The following is a 16,941-nucleotide window of genomic DNA, read 5'->3' as shown; positions in this document are numbered from 1 at the left end:
GAAAGGAGATGAGGAAAAGTGGAGGGCAGAGAAACCCAAGGCAAAGAACAAAAAGGGCCATTGTACAGCAAAATTCTACAAGGACAGAGGGTGTTAAAAAAACAAGCCTAAAGGCTTTGTGTCTTAATGCAAGGAGTATCCGCAATAAGGTGGATGAATTAACTGTGCAAATAGATGTTAACAAATATGATGTGACTGGGATTACAGAGACGTGGCTCCAGGATGATCAGGGCTGGGAACTCAACATCCAGGGGTATTCAACATTCAGGAAGGATAGAATAAAAGGAAAAGGAGGTGGGGTAGCATTGCTGGTTAAGGAGGAGATTAAGGCAATAGTTAGGAAGGACATTAGCTTGGATGATGTGGAATCTATATGGGTAGAGCTGCAGAACACCAAAGGGCAAAAAACGTTAGTGGGAGTTGTGTACAGACCTCCAAACAGTAGTAGTGATGTTGGGGAGGGCATCAAACATGAAATTAGGGGTGCGTGCAATAAAGGTGCAGCAGTTATAATGGGTGACTTTAATATGCACATAGATTGGGCTAACCAAACTGGAAGCAATACGGTGGAGGAGGATTTTCTGGAGTGCATAAGGGATGGTTTTTTAGACCAATATGTCGAGGAACCAACTAGGGGGGAGGCCATCTTAGACTGGGTGTTGTGTAATGAGAGAGGATTAATTAGCAATCTCGTTGTGCGAGGCCCCTTGGGGAAGAGTGACCATAATATGGTGGAATTCTGCATTGGGATGGAGAATGAAACAGTTAATTCAGAGACCATGGTCCAGAACTTAAAGAAGGCTAACTTTGAAGGTATGAGGCGTGAATTGGCTGGGATGGATTGGCGAATGATACTTAAGGGTTGACTGTGGATGGGCAATGGCAGACATTTAGAGACCGCATGGATGAACTACAACAATTGTACATTCCTGTCTGGCATAAAAATAAAAAAGGGAAGGTGGCTCAACCGTGGCTATCAAGGGAAATCAGGGATAGTATTAAAGCCAAGGAAGTGGCATACAAATTGGCCAGAAATAGCAACGAACCTGGGGACTGGGAGAAATTTAGAACTCAGCAGAGGAGGACAAAGGGTTTGATTAGGGCAGGGAAAATGGAGTATGAGAAGAAGCTTGCAGGGAACATTAAGACGGATTGCAAAAGTTTCTATAGATATGTAAAGAGAAAAAGGTTAGTAAAGACAAACGTAGGTCCCCTGCAGTCAGAATCAGGGGAAGTCATAACGGGGAACAAAGAAATGGCGGACCAATTGAACAAGTACTTTGGTTCGGTATTCACGAAGGAGGACACGAACAACCTTCCGGTTATAAAAGGGGTCGGGGGGTCTAGTAAGGAGGAGGAACTGAGGGAAATCCTTATTAGCCGGGAAATTGTGTTGGGGAAATTGATGGGATTGAAGGCCGATAAATCCCCAGGGCCTGATGGACTGCATCCCAGAGTACTTAAGGAGGTGGCCTTGGAAATAGTGGATGCGTTGACAGTCATTTTCCAACATTCCATTGACTCTGGATCAGTTCCTATGGAGTGGAGGGTAGCCAATGTAACCCCACTTTTTAAAAAAGGAGGGAGAGAAAACAGGGAATTATAGACCGGTCAGCCTGACATCGGTAGTGGGTAAAATGATGGAATCAATTATTAAGGATGTCATAGCAGTGCAATTGGAAAGAGGTGACATGATAGGTCCAAGTCAGCATGGATTTGTGAAAGGGAAATCATGCTTGACAAATCTTCTGGAATTTTTTGAGGATGTTTCCAGTAGAGTGGATAAGGGAGAACCAGTTGATGTGGTATATTTGGACTTTCAGAAGGCGTTCGACAAGGTCCCACACAAGAGATTGATGTGCAAAGTTAGAGCACATGGGATTGGGGGTAGTGTACTGACATGGATTGAGAACTGGTTGTCAGACAGGAAGCAAAGAGTAGGAGTAAATGGGTACTTTTCAGAATGGCAGGCAGTGACTAGTGGGGTACCGCAAGGTTCTGTGCTGGGGCCCCAGCTGTTTACACTGTACATTAATGATTTAGATGAGGGGATTAAATGTAGTATCTCCAAATTTGCGGATGACACTAAGTTGGGTGGCAGTGTGAGCTGCGAAGAGGATGCTGTGAGGCTGCAGAGCGACTTGGATAGGTTAGGTGAGTGGCAGATGAAGTATAATGTGGATAAATGTGAGGTTATCCACTTTGGTGGTAAAAACAGAGAGACAGACTATTATCTGAATGGTGACAGATTAGGAAAAGGGGAGGTGCAAAGAGACCTGGGTGTCATGGTACATCAGTCATTGAAGGTTGGCATGCAGGTGCAGCAGGCGGTTAAGAAAGCAAATGGCATGTTGGCCTTCATAGCAAGGGGATTTGAGTACAGGGGCAGGGAGGTGTTGCTACAGTTGTACAGGGCATTGGTGAGGCCACACCTGGAGTATTGTGTACAGTTTTGGTCTCCTAACCTGAGGAAGGACATTCTTGCTATTGAGGGAGTGCAGCGAAGGTTCACCAGACTGATTCCCGGGATGGCGGGACTGACCTATCAAGAAAGACTGGATCAACTGGGCTTGTATTCACTGGAGTTCAGAAGAATGAGAGGGGACCTCATAGAAACATTTAAAATTCTGACGGGGTTAGACAGGTTAGATGCAGGAAGAATGTTCCCAATGTTGGGGAAGTCCAGAACCAGAGGTCACAGTCTAAGGATAAGGGGTAAGCCATTTAGGACCGAGATGCGGAGGAACTTCTTCACCCAGAGAGTGGTGAACCTGTGGAATTCTCTACCACAGAAAGTTGTTGAGGCCAATTCACTAAATATATTCAAAAAGGAGTTAGATGAGGTCCTTACTACTAGGGGGATCAAGGGGTATGGCGAGAAAGCAGGAATGGGGTACTGAAGTTGAATGTTCAGCCATGAACTCATTGAATGGCGGTGCAGGCTAGAAGGGCCGAATGGCCTACTCCTGCACCTATTTTCTATGTTTCTATGTGCAGGATGGTCCCAGAGTGGATCCCTAGTATGTTCTGAGTCAGCTGATCTTGGCTAGGAAAGAAGTGGGAAAAATAACCCAGCGTTCCTGCCACTGATCACTGTCCAATACTCCTGGGTTAGAGAGAAAATCAGCCAAGATTTCTGCTCTTCATCACTGTCCTGTGACCCTACAGGCTAGAAAGCATGGAAATGAGCCAGGGTTCCTGCTCCTGATCACAGTCTAGTGACCCCTGGGTTAGAGAGAGATGAAATCAGACCAAGAGTCCTGCTCCTGATCACTGCCCAGTTACCTCTGGGTTAGAGAGAGGGGAAATCAGCCAGTGTCCCTACTCCCGATCACTGTGTATAATTCCTGTTGGAAATTACAACTGTGTGGATGTCGGATGAGGTGAACTGTGATGCCCCTAGTAGTCAAGCAACTTCCTGACATTCATCATCATCATCATAGGCAGTCGCTCGAAACGAGGATGACTTGCTTCCATGCCAAAAAAAGGACGAGGTCACAGGTGTTTCAATGAAAGACCCGAACTACATCCTGAAGGGTGGAAGATGCCTGTGCGTGCATTTTTTTTTTAAATGTAGGGTGTCCGTTGCACATCAGCCACCACACGGGCTTGACAGAGCTAGGTCTTGGACCAGTGGCAAGGATTACCCAAGACAACTGGAGACCAGCTCTGCTGCACGGACCGAGTGCGCACACGTATCGCAGTGTGGGCTGGTCCATGCTACCCCTGGGCCCCTGGCCCCGAACTCGCACCTCCCCTGGGCCCTGATCACGTCCCTCCACAGTCTCTCGCAGCTCCTTCGCCCCGACCTCGCTGTATCTGCCCACGCTCCAATCACCGACCTGGATCTTGATGACGCCACTCTTCACAACTGTCGCCCTCCTGCACCAGCTCGCGCTGTACCTTGTAGTGGTATGCCTCCATGCTGCCCATGGCCGCCGCTCGCTTTATGGCCCAGACTTGCCGCTGATGTTCCCTCGCAGGTCGGGGCTTCCTGTCATTCACTGTTGAAGCTAATGCATGGAGAGGTCTTCGGCACCAATCCTGCACCCACAACTGAGCTCAGTTATTTCAACACGGGCCAGCGATTGGGCCTAGGAGCTTCTTGGTCTGTTTGGATTATTGTTAAGCTGGGTAGGGCCTTTACCAACTGAGCTCCAGATACAGCAACCTGCTGAGAGACAGTATGAGTGCCTTGGGGACAAGACGAGATTGCCTGCACTGCTGGTAAATCACCCGAATGAAGACCTTTGGCAAAAATCGGCACTCACCTGAGTTCCTGCAACTTGTCGAAAGTGAGTGGGCTCCTTCCCAGAACCTGGTTTACTTCTTGGTACAGCTTCTCCTGCACTGACCTGGATGCAGCCAAAAAGTATGTAGACCAAATGCACACTGGAAAAGAGACATCAACATCAAATGTGATCATTTCAGACAGTGGATATCTGTACAGCACAGGGCTGAGAGAGGATATCTGTACAGCACGGGGCTGAGAGAGGATATCTGTACAGCACGGGGCTGAGAGAGGATATCTACACAGCACGGGGCCGAGAGAGGATATCTGTACAGCACGGGGCCGAGAGAGGATATCTGTACAGCACGGGGCCGAGAGAGGATATCTGTACAGCACGGGGCTGAGAGAGGATATCTGTACAGCACGGGGCTGAGAGAGGATATCTGTACAGCACGGGACTGAGAGAGGATATCTACACAGCACGGGACTGAGAGAGGATATCTACACAGCACGGGGCTTGAGGAAGGATATCTGTACAGCACGGGGCTGAGAGAGGATATCTGTACATCACCGGGCTGAGAGAGGATATCTGTACAGCACGGGGCTGAGCGAGGATATAGAATCATAGAAATGAACAGCACAAGAGGCTGCCATTCGGCCCATTGTGTCTGTGCCGGCCAACAAAGATCTATACAACTTAATCCCACTTTCCAGCTCTTGGTCTGTAGTCTTGTAGGTTATAGAAACATAGAAAATAGGTGCAGGAGTAGGCCATTCGGCCCTTCGAGCCTGCAACGCCATTCAGTAAGATCATGGCTGATCATTCCCTCAGTACCTCTTTGCTGCTTTTTCTCCATACCACTTGATCCCTTTAGCCGCAAGGGCCATATCTAACTCCCTCTTGAATATATCCAATGAACTGGCATCAACAACTCTCTGTGGCAGGGAATTCCACAGATGAGTGAAGAAGTTTCTCCTCATTTCAATCCTAAATGTCCTACCCCTTATCCTAAGACTATGTCCACTAGTTCTGGACTTCCCCAACATCGGGAACATTCTTCCCGCATCTAACCTGTCAAGTCCCGTCAGAATCTTATATGTTTCTATAAGATCCCCTCTCATCCTTCTAAACTCCAGTGAATAAAGGCCCAGTTGATCCAGTAACTCCTCATATGCCAGTCCAGCCATCCCGGGAATCAGTCTGGTGAACCTTCGCTGCAAGCCCTCAATAGCAAGAACGTCCTTCCTCAGATTAGGAGACCAAAACTGAACACAATATTCCAGGTGAGGCCTCACTAAGGCCCTGTACAACTGCAGTAAGATCTCCCTGCTCCTATACTCAAATCCCCTAGCTATGAAGGCCAACATACCATTTGCCTTCTTCACCGCCTGCTGTATCCACGTGCCAACTTTCAATGACTGATGAACCATGACACCCAGGTCTCGTTGCACCTCCCCTTTTCCTAATCTGCCGCCATTCAGATAATATTCTGTCTTTGTGTTTTTGCCCCCAAGGTGGATAACCTCACATTTATCCACATTATACTGCATCCGCCATGTATTTGTCCACTCACCTAACCTGTCCAAGATACCCTGCAGCCTCTTACCGTCCTCCTCACAACTCTCACTGCCACCCAGTTTAGTGTCATCTGCAAACTTGGAGATATTACACTCTATTCCTTCATCCAAATCGTTAATGTATATTGTAAAGAGCTGGGGTCCCAGCACTGAGCCCTGCGGCACTCCACTAGTAACTGCCTGCCATTCTGAAAAAGACCCATTTATCGCAACTCTCTGCTTCCTGTCTGCCAACCAGTTCTCTATCCACGTCAGTACATTACCCCAATACCATGTGCTTTGATTTTGCACACCAATCTCTTGTGCGGGACCTTGTCAAAAGCCTTTTGAAATCCAAATACACCACATCCACTGGTTCTCCCTTGTCCACTCTGCTCGTTACATCCTGAAAAAACTCCAGAAGATTCGTCAAGCTTGATTTCCCTTTCATAAATCCATGCTGACTTGGACTGATTCTGTCATTGCTTTCCAAATGCGCTGCTATTTCATCCTTAATGATTGATTCCAACATTTTCCCCACTACTGATGTCAGGCTAACCGGTCTATAATTACCAGCTTTCTCTCTCCCTCCTTTTTTAAAAAGTGGTTACACATTATAGCTACCCTCCAGTCCATAGGAACTGATCCAGAGTCGATAGAGTGTTGGAAAATGATCATCAATGCATCCAGTATTTCTAGGGCCACTTCCTTAAGTACTCTGGGATGCAGACCATCAGGCCCCGGGGATTTATTGGCCTTCAATCCCATCAATTTCCCTAACACAATTTCCCGCTTAATAAGGATATCCTTCAGTTCCTCCTTCTCACTAGATCCACTGTCCCCTAGTACATTCGGAAGGTTATTTGTGTCTTCCTTCGTGAAGACAGGACCGAAGTATTTGTTCAATTGGTCTGCCATTTCTTTGTTCCCCATTATAAATTCACCTGAATCCGACTGCAAGGGACCTACGTTTGTCTTCACTAATCTTTTTCTCTTCACATATTTATAGAAGCTTTTGCAGTCAGTGTTTATGTTCCTGGCAAGCTTCCTCTCATATTCTATTTTCCCCTCTTAATTAAACCCTTAGTCCTCCCCTGTTGAATTCTAAATTTCTCCCAGTCCTCAGGTTTGTTGCTTTTTCTAGCCAATTTATATGCCTCTTTCTTGGATTTAACACTATCCTTAATTTCCCTTGTTAGCCACGGTTAAGCCACCTTCCCCGTTTTATTTTTACTCCAGACAGGGATGTACAAATGTTGAAGTTCATCCATGTGATCTTCAAATGTTTGTCATTGCTTATCCACCGTCAACCCATTAAGTATCCTTTGCCAGTCTATTCTAGCCAATTCACACCTCATACTGTCGAAGTTACCTTTCCTTAAGTTCAGGACCCTAGTTTCTGAATTAACTTTGTCATCTCCATCTTAATAAAGAATTCTACCATATTATGGTCACTTTTCCCCAAGGGGCCTCGCACAAGAAGATTGCTAATTAGTCCCTTCTCATTACACATCACCCAGTCTAGGATGGCCAGCTCTCTAGTTGGTTCCTCGACATATTGTTCTAGAAAACCATCCCTCATACACTCCAGGAAATCCTCCTCCACTGCATTGATAGCAGTTTGGTTAGCCCAATCAATGTGTAGATTAAAGTCGCTCATGATAACTGCTGTACCTTTATTGCACACATCCCTTATTTCTTGTTTGATGCTGTCCCTAACCTCACTACTACTGTTTGGTGTCTGTACACAACTCCCACTAGCGTTTTCTGCCCTTTGGTATTCCATAGCTCCACCCATACCGATTCCACATCATCCAGGCTAATGTCCCTCCTTACTATTGCATTAATTTCCTCCTTAACCGGCAAGTGCAGGTCTTCAAGTGCAGATCGAAGTACTTTTAAATGCTATGAGAGTTTCTGCCTCTACCATCCTTTCTTTCAGGCAGTGAATTCCAGACTTCCACCACCCTCTGGGTGAAAATAATTCACCTCAAATCCCCTCTAAACCTCCTACCAGTTACTTTAAATTTATGCCCCCTGGTTGTTGACCCCTCTGTTAAGGAAAATAGGTCTGTCCTATCCACTCTATCTAGGCCCCTCATAATTTTATACACCTCAATAAGGTCTCCCCTTAGCCTCCTCTGTTCCAAAGAAAACAACCCCAGCCTATTCAATCTTTCCTCATAGCTAAAATTCTCCAGTTCAGGCAACATCCTCATAAATTTCCTCCATACCCTCTCCAGTGCAATCACATCTTTCCTGTAATGTGATGACCAGAACTGCACGCAGTACTCTAGCTGTGGCCTAACTAGTGTTTTACACAGTTCAAGCATAACCTCCTTGCTCTTGTATTCTATGCCTCAGCTAATGAAGGCAAGTATCCAGTATGCCTTCTTAACCACCTTATCTACCTGTTCAGCTACCTTCAGGGATCTGTGAACATGCACTCCAAGGTCCATCTGTTCCTCTAGACTTCTCAGTGTCCTATCATTTAATGTGTATTCCCTTGCCTTGTTAGCCCTCCCCAAATGCATTACCTCACACTTGAATTCTACTGTTCTGCCCACCTGACCAGTCCACTAATATCTTCCTGCAGTCTACAGCTTTCTTCTTCATTAACACATGGCCAATTTATGTATCATTTGCAAACTTCTTAATCATACCCCCTACATTCAAGTCCAAGTCATTGATATATACCACAAAAAGCAAGGGACCTAGTACTGAGCCCTGCGGAACCCCACTGGAAACAGCCTTCCAGTCACAAAAATACTCATTACCCTTTGCTTCCTGTCTCTGAGCCAATTTTGGATCCGACTTGCTACTTTGCCTTGGATCCCATGGGCTTTTACTTTCGTGATCAGTCTGCCATGTGGGATCTTATCAAAAGCCTTGCTAAAATCCATAGACTACATCAAAGGCACTACCCTCATTGAGCCTCCTCGTTACCTTTTCAAAAAATTCAATCAAGTTAGTCAGACACGACCTTCCCTTAACAAATCCATGCTGACTGTCCTTGATTCATCCGTGACTTTCTAAATGAAGATTTAACCCATCCCTCAGAATTTTTTCCAATAATTTTCCCACTATCGAGGTAAGGCCGACTAGCCTGTAATTATTCGGTCTATCCCTTTCTCCCTTTTTAAATAAAGGTACAATGTTCACAGTCCTCTGGCAGCCAGAGAGGATTGAAAAATGATGGTCAGAGCCTCTGGTATTTCCTCTCTTACTTCTCTTAACAGCCTGGGATACATTTCATCCGAGCCTGGGGATCTGTTCACTTTCAAATAGCCTAAACCCCTTAATACTTTCTCTCTCTCTATGTTTATTTCATCTAATATTTCACACTCCTCCTCCCTGATAGCAATGTCTACATCGTCCCTCTCTTTTTTGTGAAAACAGATGCAAAGTATTCATTAAAAATCATACCCACATCTTGCACCTCCACACACAGGTTACCTTTACGGTCCCTAATAGCCCCTACTCTTTTTTTAGTTATCTTCTTGTTCTTAATGTATTTATAAAACATCTTTGGGTTTTCCTTGATTTTACTTGCCAGTATTTTTTTTTCATGCTCTCTCTTTGCTTTCCTAATTTCCTTTTTAATTTCACCCCTACACTTCCTGTACTCCTCTCGGGTTTCTGCAGTATTGAGCCCTTGGTATCTTTCATAAGCCTCCCTTTTTTTCTTTATCCTACCCTGTATGCCCCTTGGCAGCCAGGGGACTCTAGATTGGTTAGTCCCACCCTTTTTCTTTAAGGGAACCCTCTTAACCCTCAGGATTTCCTCCTTGAATGCCTCCCACTGCTGACACTGGTTTACCTTCAAGTAGCTGTCTCCAGTCCACTTTGGCTAAATCACAACTAACGTTAGTAAAATTAGCTTTTCTCCAATTGAGAACTATTATTCCTGGTCTATCTTTGTCCTTTTCCATAACTACCCTAAATCTAATTGAATTATGATCACTGGCATCAAAATGTTCTCCCACTGATACCCCTTCCATCTGCCTAACTTAATTTCCTAAAACTATGTCCAGAACCGTCCCTTCCCTTGTTGGGTTTGCTGCGTACCGGCTAAAAAAGTTCTCCTGAATGCATTTTAAGGATTTTACTCCCTCTATACCTTTCATAGTAATTCTATTCCAGTTAATATTAAGTTAGTTCAAATCCCCTACCATTAACTACCGTCTCCTAACTTGAGGAAGGACATTCTTGCTATTGAGGGAGTGCAGCAAAGGTTCACCAGACTGATTCCCGGGATGGCGGGACTGACATATTAAGAAAGACTGGATCAACTGGGCTTGTATTCACTGGAGTTCAGAAGAATGAGAGGGTATCTCATAGAAACGTTTAAAATTCTGACGGGTTTCGACATGTTAGATGCAGGAAGAATGTTCCCAATGTTGGGGAAGTCCAGAACCAGGGGTCACAGTCTAAGGCTAAGGGGTAAGCCATTTAGGACCGAGAGGAGGAGAAACTTCTTCACCCAGAGAGTGGTAAACCTGTGGAATTCTCTACCACAGGAAGTTGTTGAGGCCAATTCACTAAATATATTCAAAAAGGAGTTAGATGTAGTCCTTTCTACCAGGGGGATCAAGGGGTATGGAGAGAAAGCAGGAATGGGGTACTGAAGTTGCATGTTCAGCCATGAACTCATTGAATGGTGGTGCAGGCTCGAAGGGCCGAATGGCCTACTCCTGCACCTATTTTCTATGTCTATGTTTCTATGTAACCTACAGGGTTACGGACCAAGAGCTGGAAAGTGGGATTAAGCTGGATCAATCAATCATAGGCAGTCCCTTGGAATCGAGGAAGACTTGCTTCCACTCTTAAAATGAGTCCTTAGGTGGCTGAACAGTCCAATACGAGAACCACTGTCCCTGTCACAGGTGGGACAGATAGTCGTTGAGGGAAAGGGTGGATGGGACAGATTTGCCGCACGCTCTTTCCACTGCCTGCGCTTGATATATGCATGCTGTCGGCGATGAGACTCGAGGTGCTCAGCGGCCTCCCGGATGCACTTCCTCCACTTAGGGCGGTCTTTGGCCAGGGATTCCTAGGTGTCAGTGGGGATGTTGTACTTTTTCAGGGAGGCTTTGAGGGTGTCCCTGTAACATTTCCTCTGCCCACCTTTGGCTCGTTTGCCGTGAAGGAGTTCCGAGTAGAGCGCTTACTTTGGGAGTCTCGTGTCTGGCATGCGAACGATGTGGCTTGCCCAGCGGAGCTGATCAAGTGTGGTCAATGCTTCAATGCTGGGGATGTTGGCGCGTCTGTCCTCCCAGGGGATTTGTAGGATCTTGCGGAGGCATTGTTGGTGGTATTACTCCAGCGACTTGAAGTGTCTATTGTACATGGTTCATGTCTCTGAGCCATACAGGAGGGCGGGTATTACTACAGCTCTATAGACCATGAGCTTGGTGGCAGTTTTGAGGGCTTGGTCTTCAAACACCCTTTTCCTCGGGTGGCCGATGGCTGCACTGGCGCAGGCGTTGAATCTCGTCCTCAATGTCTGCTCTTGTTGATGAGGTATGGGAAATGACTAATGTTGTCCAGGGCCGCGCCGTGGATCTTGATGACTGGGGGGGGGGGGGGGGGGGCGAGGGGCCAGTGCTGTGCGGCGAGAACAGGCTGGTGGAGGACCTTTGTCTTACGGAGGTTTAGCATAAGGCCCATGCTTTCATATGCTTCAGTAAATACGTCGACTATGTCCTGGAGTTCAGCCTCTGTATGTGCGCGTCGTCCGCGTACTGTAGCTCGACGACAGAGGTTGGGGTGGCCTTGGATCTGGCCTGGAGAAGGCGAAGGTTGAACAGGTTCCCACTGGTTCTGTAGTTTAGTTCCACTCCAGCGGAGAGCTTGTTGACTGTGGTGCGGAGCATGGCAGCGACGAAAATTGAGAAGAGGGTTGGGGTGATGACACAGCCTAGTTTGACCCCGGTCCGGACGTGGATTGGGTCTGTAATGGATCTGTTGGTCAGGATCACGACCTGCATGTCATCATGGCGCAGGCGGAGGATGTTGACGAACTTTTTGGGGCATCCGAAACGGAGGAGGATGCTCCATAGATCCTCACGGTTGACAGTGTCAAATGCCTTTGTAAGGCCGAAGAAGGCCATGTATAAGGGCTGGCGCTGTTCCCTGCATTTTTCCAGCAGCTGTCGCGCTGCTAAAATCATGTCCGTTGTGCCCCGTAGGGGACGAAATCCGCACTGCGACTCTGGGAGCAGCTCCTCGGCACAGGGAGAAGACGGCTGAGGAGGACTCTAGTGACGACTTTCCCAGTGGCTGATAGCAGGGAGATTCCTCTGTTGCTGCAGTCGGACTTGTCGCCTTTTTTGAAGATGGTCACGACTACTGCATCTCTGAGATCTCCCGGCATGCTCGCCTCCCTCCAGATGAGAGAGATGAGGTCATGTATTCGCGCCAACAGTGCCGCTCCGCCATACTTCAGTGCCTCAGCAGGGATTCCACCCGCTCCGGTAGCCTTGTTGTTCTTAAGCTTTCTTATGGCTTTTTCTACCTTGTTCAGTGTTGGGGTTTTACTGAGGTGGTGGAGGGTAGCATGCTGCGGAATGGTGTCGAGAACACTCGAGTCAAAGGCAGAGTCTCGATTGAGTCTGAATAACGCATTGTTGGCCGGCGCGGAAATGATGTGCCGAAATGATCTTCCGTGCTGTAAATTTCTATGATTCTATGATTACTGCCCTATTGCTTTTGCAGTTCTCAGAAATTAGTCCCGGTCAGCAGTGCCGGATTAAGGCTGTGAGCGGCCTAAGGCTAATAGGAGGGAAGGGACTATATATGTACTCTATATATGTACTATATATATATATTGCATCCAATTCATAAAATCAACAAATATAATTTATATTTATCCAAATTTAACAATGAACAAAAATCAAGGCTATGTACATTAAAAAACAGCATACAATTCAAACAGAGAATGGTTTCTTCTTGGCTTTAAACTGGTATCAAACAAAAAATTAGCTGAATACATATTTTCAAACAAAGACTGGTTAAGTTCCTGGCCTTGACTGTGGCAAACAAATTACAAAAATCAAAGCTATGTACTTTAAAAAGAACAGCAAAAACAACATACAGTTCAAGCAGAGATTGATTTCTTCCTTGCATAAACTGCAATATCAAACAAAAAATTCTCTGAATACGTCTCTTCAAACAAAGATTGGTTTCTTCCTTGCATAAACTGCAATATCAAACAAAAAATTCTCTGAATACGTCTCTTCAAACAAAGACTGGTTTCTTCCTGGCCTTAGCTGTGGCAAAGTCGGGAATAATATCAAAATTTAAAGACCTGACAATTTCACTCTTAATGCTCAAAAGAGACAAAGCAGCGAAATGCTCCTGATTCATGGTGGATCGCAAGACATTTTTTATCCTTTTGAGAAGAGAGAAGGAATGTTCTCCACTATATTAGTGACCATTAATGACAAATACAGCCATAATGCAGTTTCTACATTTGGGAAACATTCCAAGACACTGGATTCAATGATTGCACGGTACATCCAAATAGAACTACTCTCATCCTCTTTTCTTTCTATATTTGAGAAGGTTGAAAATTCAACAAATTGGAGAAATTCTTTAGTAAAATCTACTGGAAGATCATCTGGATATTTCTGACATAAGTGTCTGATATCTTCACTTTCCCAAAGAAAACAGTATTGAGAATACTATCTTGACTCAAAAACGACTTGACTTGAGAACACAGGTCAGAATAACATAAGAATATAGTAAAAAGAGAGCAGCTAAGGGTGACAAGGGCTTACCGAAGCTGCGCTCCCCCAAAGAACAAATGCATAATTCCAACTTAGTCTTTCAGGCTTAATTTGGAATATTCCTGTTTTACCCCTAGTAGTTTCTAATAGGATATCTAGGGGTATTTATGAGGTCATCCATACTCTACTAAATACTTTTGACATTTGACATATACATTTCCACTTTCAAAAGATAAATGAAAATTCTTCATCCTTTCGTAAACATTCACAATTATCAAACCTGATATTATTTATGCATTTATCCTATGAACAGCATACATAACTCACCGGGTGAATTTTTTGGGGATATTAATACATGTTTCAAGATTGTCACAGAATTTTATACACACTTTGAGCCATAAGGATGCAATATTTTGCACCTTTGAAGATATAATTATGCAGTTATATATGATACTGCTTAACCAATCTTGTGACAAAGATTTTGGGTTAATGATATAAAAATTGGGGCTAAAGTCGAGAGCCTAAAAAATGAGAGCCTAAGGCTGCAGCCTTATTAGCCTACGGGATAATCCGGCCCTGCCGATCAGATAGATGTCTGGTGGCACGAACAGCCCTTCTCTGGACTATCTGCCATGAAAAGCTCTTTCGATATTTCTTTTATTCTCTTTTTTGGGCGGGCCTGGCGTAAAATAATGAACAAAACAGCTTGAGAATAGATATTGAAATTGACAGCATAGGGGACGACTCACATTGGTGAGATATTGGGCTTAATATATCATCACCCTTAGGTTCATATTATTTTACATGCTCTGGTCGTTTTCCAACTTGTAATGATAGTGTATTTGATATATGTATCCAGTGCATCAAGACTTTGATGTATAAGCCAATTGTGTACTCATGTCTATGACTAACCAGCACTAAAAAAAATAATTGAGCATACCGAAAAGTAAGATCTGAAGCAAAGTAGAGGAGACCCCAGGCGGGGTAAGATCAGGAAAGATAAAAGAAACAGAGGATACCCGAGACGGGGCAGAATTGGAACACTAGAATAGTGAATTGAATTTGAGAAAGGGGTCAGAGGTTGCTCCTCCCTCTCAAAGGAACGGACTGTAAGAAAGGGGGAAATCTTCATTTCTGAGTCTCCCTACTAAGAAACGCCCAAGTTCATAGAAACATAGAAACATAGAAAATAGGTGCAGGAGCAGGACATTCAGCCCTTCTAGCCTGCACCGCCATTCAATGAGTTCATGGCTGAACATGAAACTTCAGTACCCCCTTCCTGCTTTCTCGCCATAACCCTTGATCCCCCGAGTAGTAAGGACTTCATCTAACTCCCTTTTGAATATATTTAGTGAATTGGCCTCAACTACTTTCTGTGGTAGAGAATTCCACAGATTCACCACTCTCTGGGTGAAGAAGTTTCTCCTCATCTCGGTCCTAAATGGCTTACCCCTTATCCTCAGACTGTGACCCCTGGTTCTGGACTTCCCCAACATTGGGAACATTCTTTCTGCATCTAACCTGTCTAAACCCGTCAGAATTTTAAACGTTTCTATGAGGTCCCCTCTCATTCTTCTGAACTCCAGTGAATACAAGCCCAGTTGATCCAATCTTTCTTGATAGGTCAGTCCCGCCATCCCGGGAATCAGTCTGGTGAACCTTCGCTGCACTCCCTCAATAGCAAGAATGTCCTTCCTCAAGTTAGGAGACCAAAACTGTACACAATACTCCAGGTGTGGCCTCACCAAGGCCCTGTACAACTGTAGCAACACCTCCCTGCCCCTGTATTCAAATCCCCTCGCTATGAAGGCCAACATGCCATTTGCTTTCTTAACCGCCTGCTGTACCTGCATGCTAACCTTCAATGACTGATGTACCATGACACCCAGGTCTCGTTGCACCTTCCCTTTTCCTAATCTGTCACCATTCAGATAATAGTCTGTCTCTCTGTTTTTACCACCAAAGTGGATAACCTCACATTTATCCACATTATACTTCATCTGCCATGCATTTGCCCACTCACCTAACCTATCCAAGTCACTCTGCAGCCTAATAGCATCCTCCTCGCAGCTCACACTGCCACCCAACTTAGTATCATCCGCAAATTTGGAGATACTGCATTTAATCCCCTCGTCTAAATCATTAATGTACAATGTAAACAGCTGGGGCCCCAGCACAGAACCTTGCGGCACTCCACTAGTCACTGCCTGCCATTCTGAAAAGTACCCGTTTACTCCTACTCTTTGCTTCCTGTCTGACAACCAGTTCTCAATCCACGTCAGCACACTACCCCCAATCCCATGTGCTTTAACTTTGCACATTAATCTCTTGTGTGGGACCTTGTCGAAAGCCTTCTGAAAGTCCAAATATACCACATCAACTGGTTCTCCTTTGTCCACTTTACTGGAAACATCCTCAAAAAATTCCAGAAGATTTGTCAAGCATGATTTCCCTTTCACAAATCCATGCTGACTTGGACCTATCATGTCACCATTTTCCAGATGCACTGCTATGACATCCTTAATAATTGATTCCATCATTTTACCCACTACTGAGGTCAGGCTGACCGGTCTATAATTCCCTGTTTTCTCTCTCCCTCCTTTTTTAAAAAGTGGGGTTACATTGGCTACCCTCCACTCCATAGGAACTGATCCAGAGTCAATGGAATGTTGGAAAATGACTGTCAATGCATCCGCTATTTCCAAGGCCACCTCCTTAAGTACTCTGGGATGCAGTCCATCAGGCCCTGGGGATTTATCGGCCTTCAATCCCATCAATTTCCCCAACACAATTTCCCGACTAATAAAGATTTCCCTCAGTTCCCCCTCCTTACTAGACCCTCTGACCCCTTTTATATCCGGAAGGTTGTTTGTATCCTCCTTAGTGAATACCGAACCAAAGTACTTGTTCAATTGGTCTGCCATTTCTTTGTTCCCCGTTATGACTTCCCCTGATTCTGACTGCAGGGGACCTACGTTTGTCTTCACCAACCTTTTTCTCTTTACATACCTATAGAAACTTTTGCAATCCGCCTTAATGTTCCCTGCAAGCTTCTTCTCGTACTCCATTTTCCCTGCCCTAATCAAACCCTTTGTCCTCCTCTGCTGAGTTCTAAATTTCTCCCAGTCCCCAGGTTCGCTGCTATTTCTGGCCAATTTGTATGCCACTTCCTTGGCTTTAATACTATCCCTGATTTCCCTAGATAGCCACGGTTGAGCCACCTTCCCTTTTTTATTTTTACGCCAGACAGGAATGTACAATTGTTGTAATTCATCCATGCGGTCTCTAAATGTCTGCCATTGCCCATCCACAGTCAACCCCCTAAGTATCATTCGCCAATCTATCCTAGCCAATTCACGCCTCATACCTTCAAAGTTACCCTTCTTTAAGTTCTGGACCATGGTCTCTGAAATTACTGTTTCA

At 45.2% G+C, this 16,941-nt stretch overlaps 1 protein-coding gene across 1 annotated transcript in view; it reads right to left on the bottom strand.

Moving 5' to 3' along the window:
* The window catches only part of cyp20a1 (cytochrome P450, family 20, subfamily A, polypeptide 1), an 84,294-nt gene that overhangs the window by 11,733 nt on the left and 55,620 nt on the right, over positions 1-16,941 (bottom strand). The window contains exon 9 of the mRNA XM_070874888.1: positions 4,272-4,392. Within this exon, the coding sequence (XP_070730989.1) occupies positions 4,272-4,392 (121 nt within the window). The remainder of the gene's footprint in view (positions 1-4,271; positions 4,393-16,941) is intronic.

Source organism: Pristiophorus japonicus, chromosome 3 (genome assembly GCF_044704955.1).
Source record: "Pristiophorus japonicus isolate sPriJap1 chromosome 3, sPriJap1.hap1, whole genome shotgun sequence".
Lineage (NCBI taxonomy): Eukaryota > Metazoa > Chordata > Chondrichthyes > Pristiophoridae > Pristiophorus > Pristiophorus japonicus.
The sequence above is the reverse complement of the archived record's forward strand: the minus strand, read 5'-3'. Positions and strand labels throughout refer to the sequence as shown.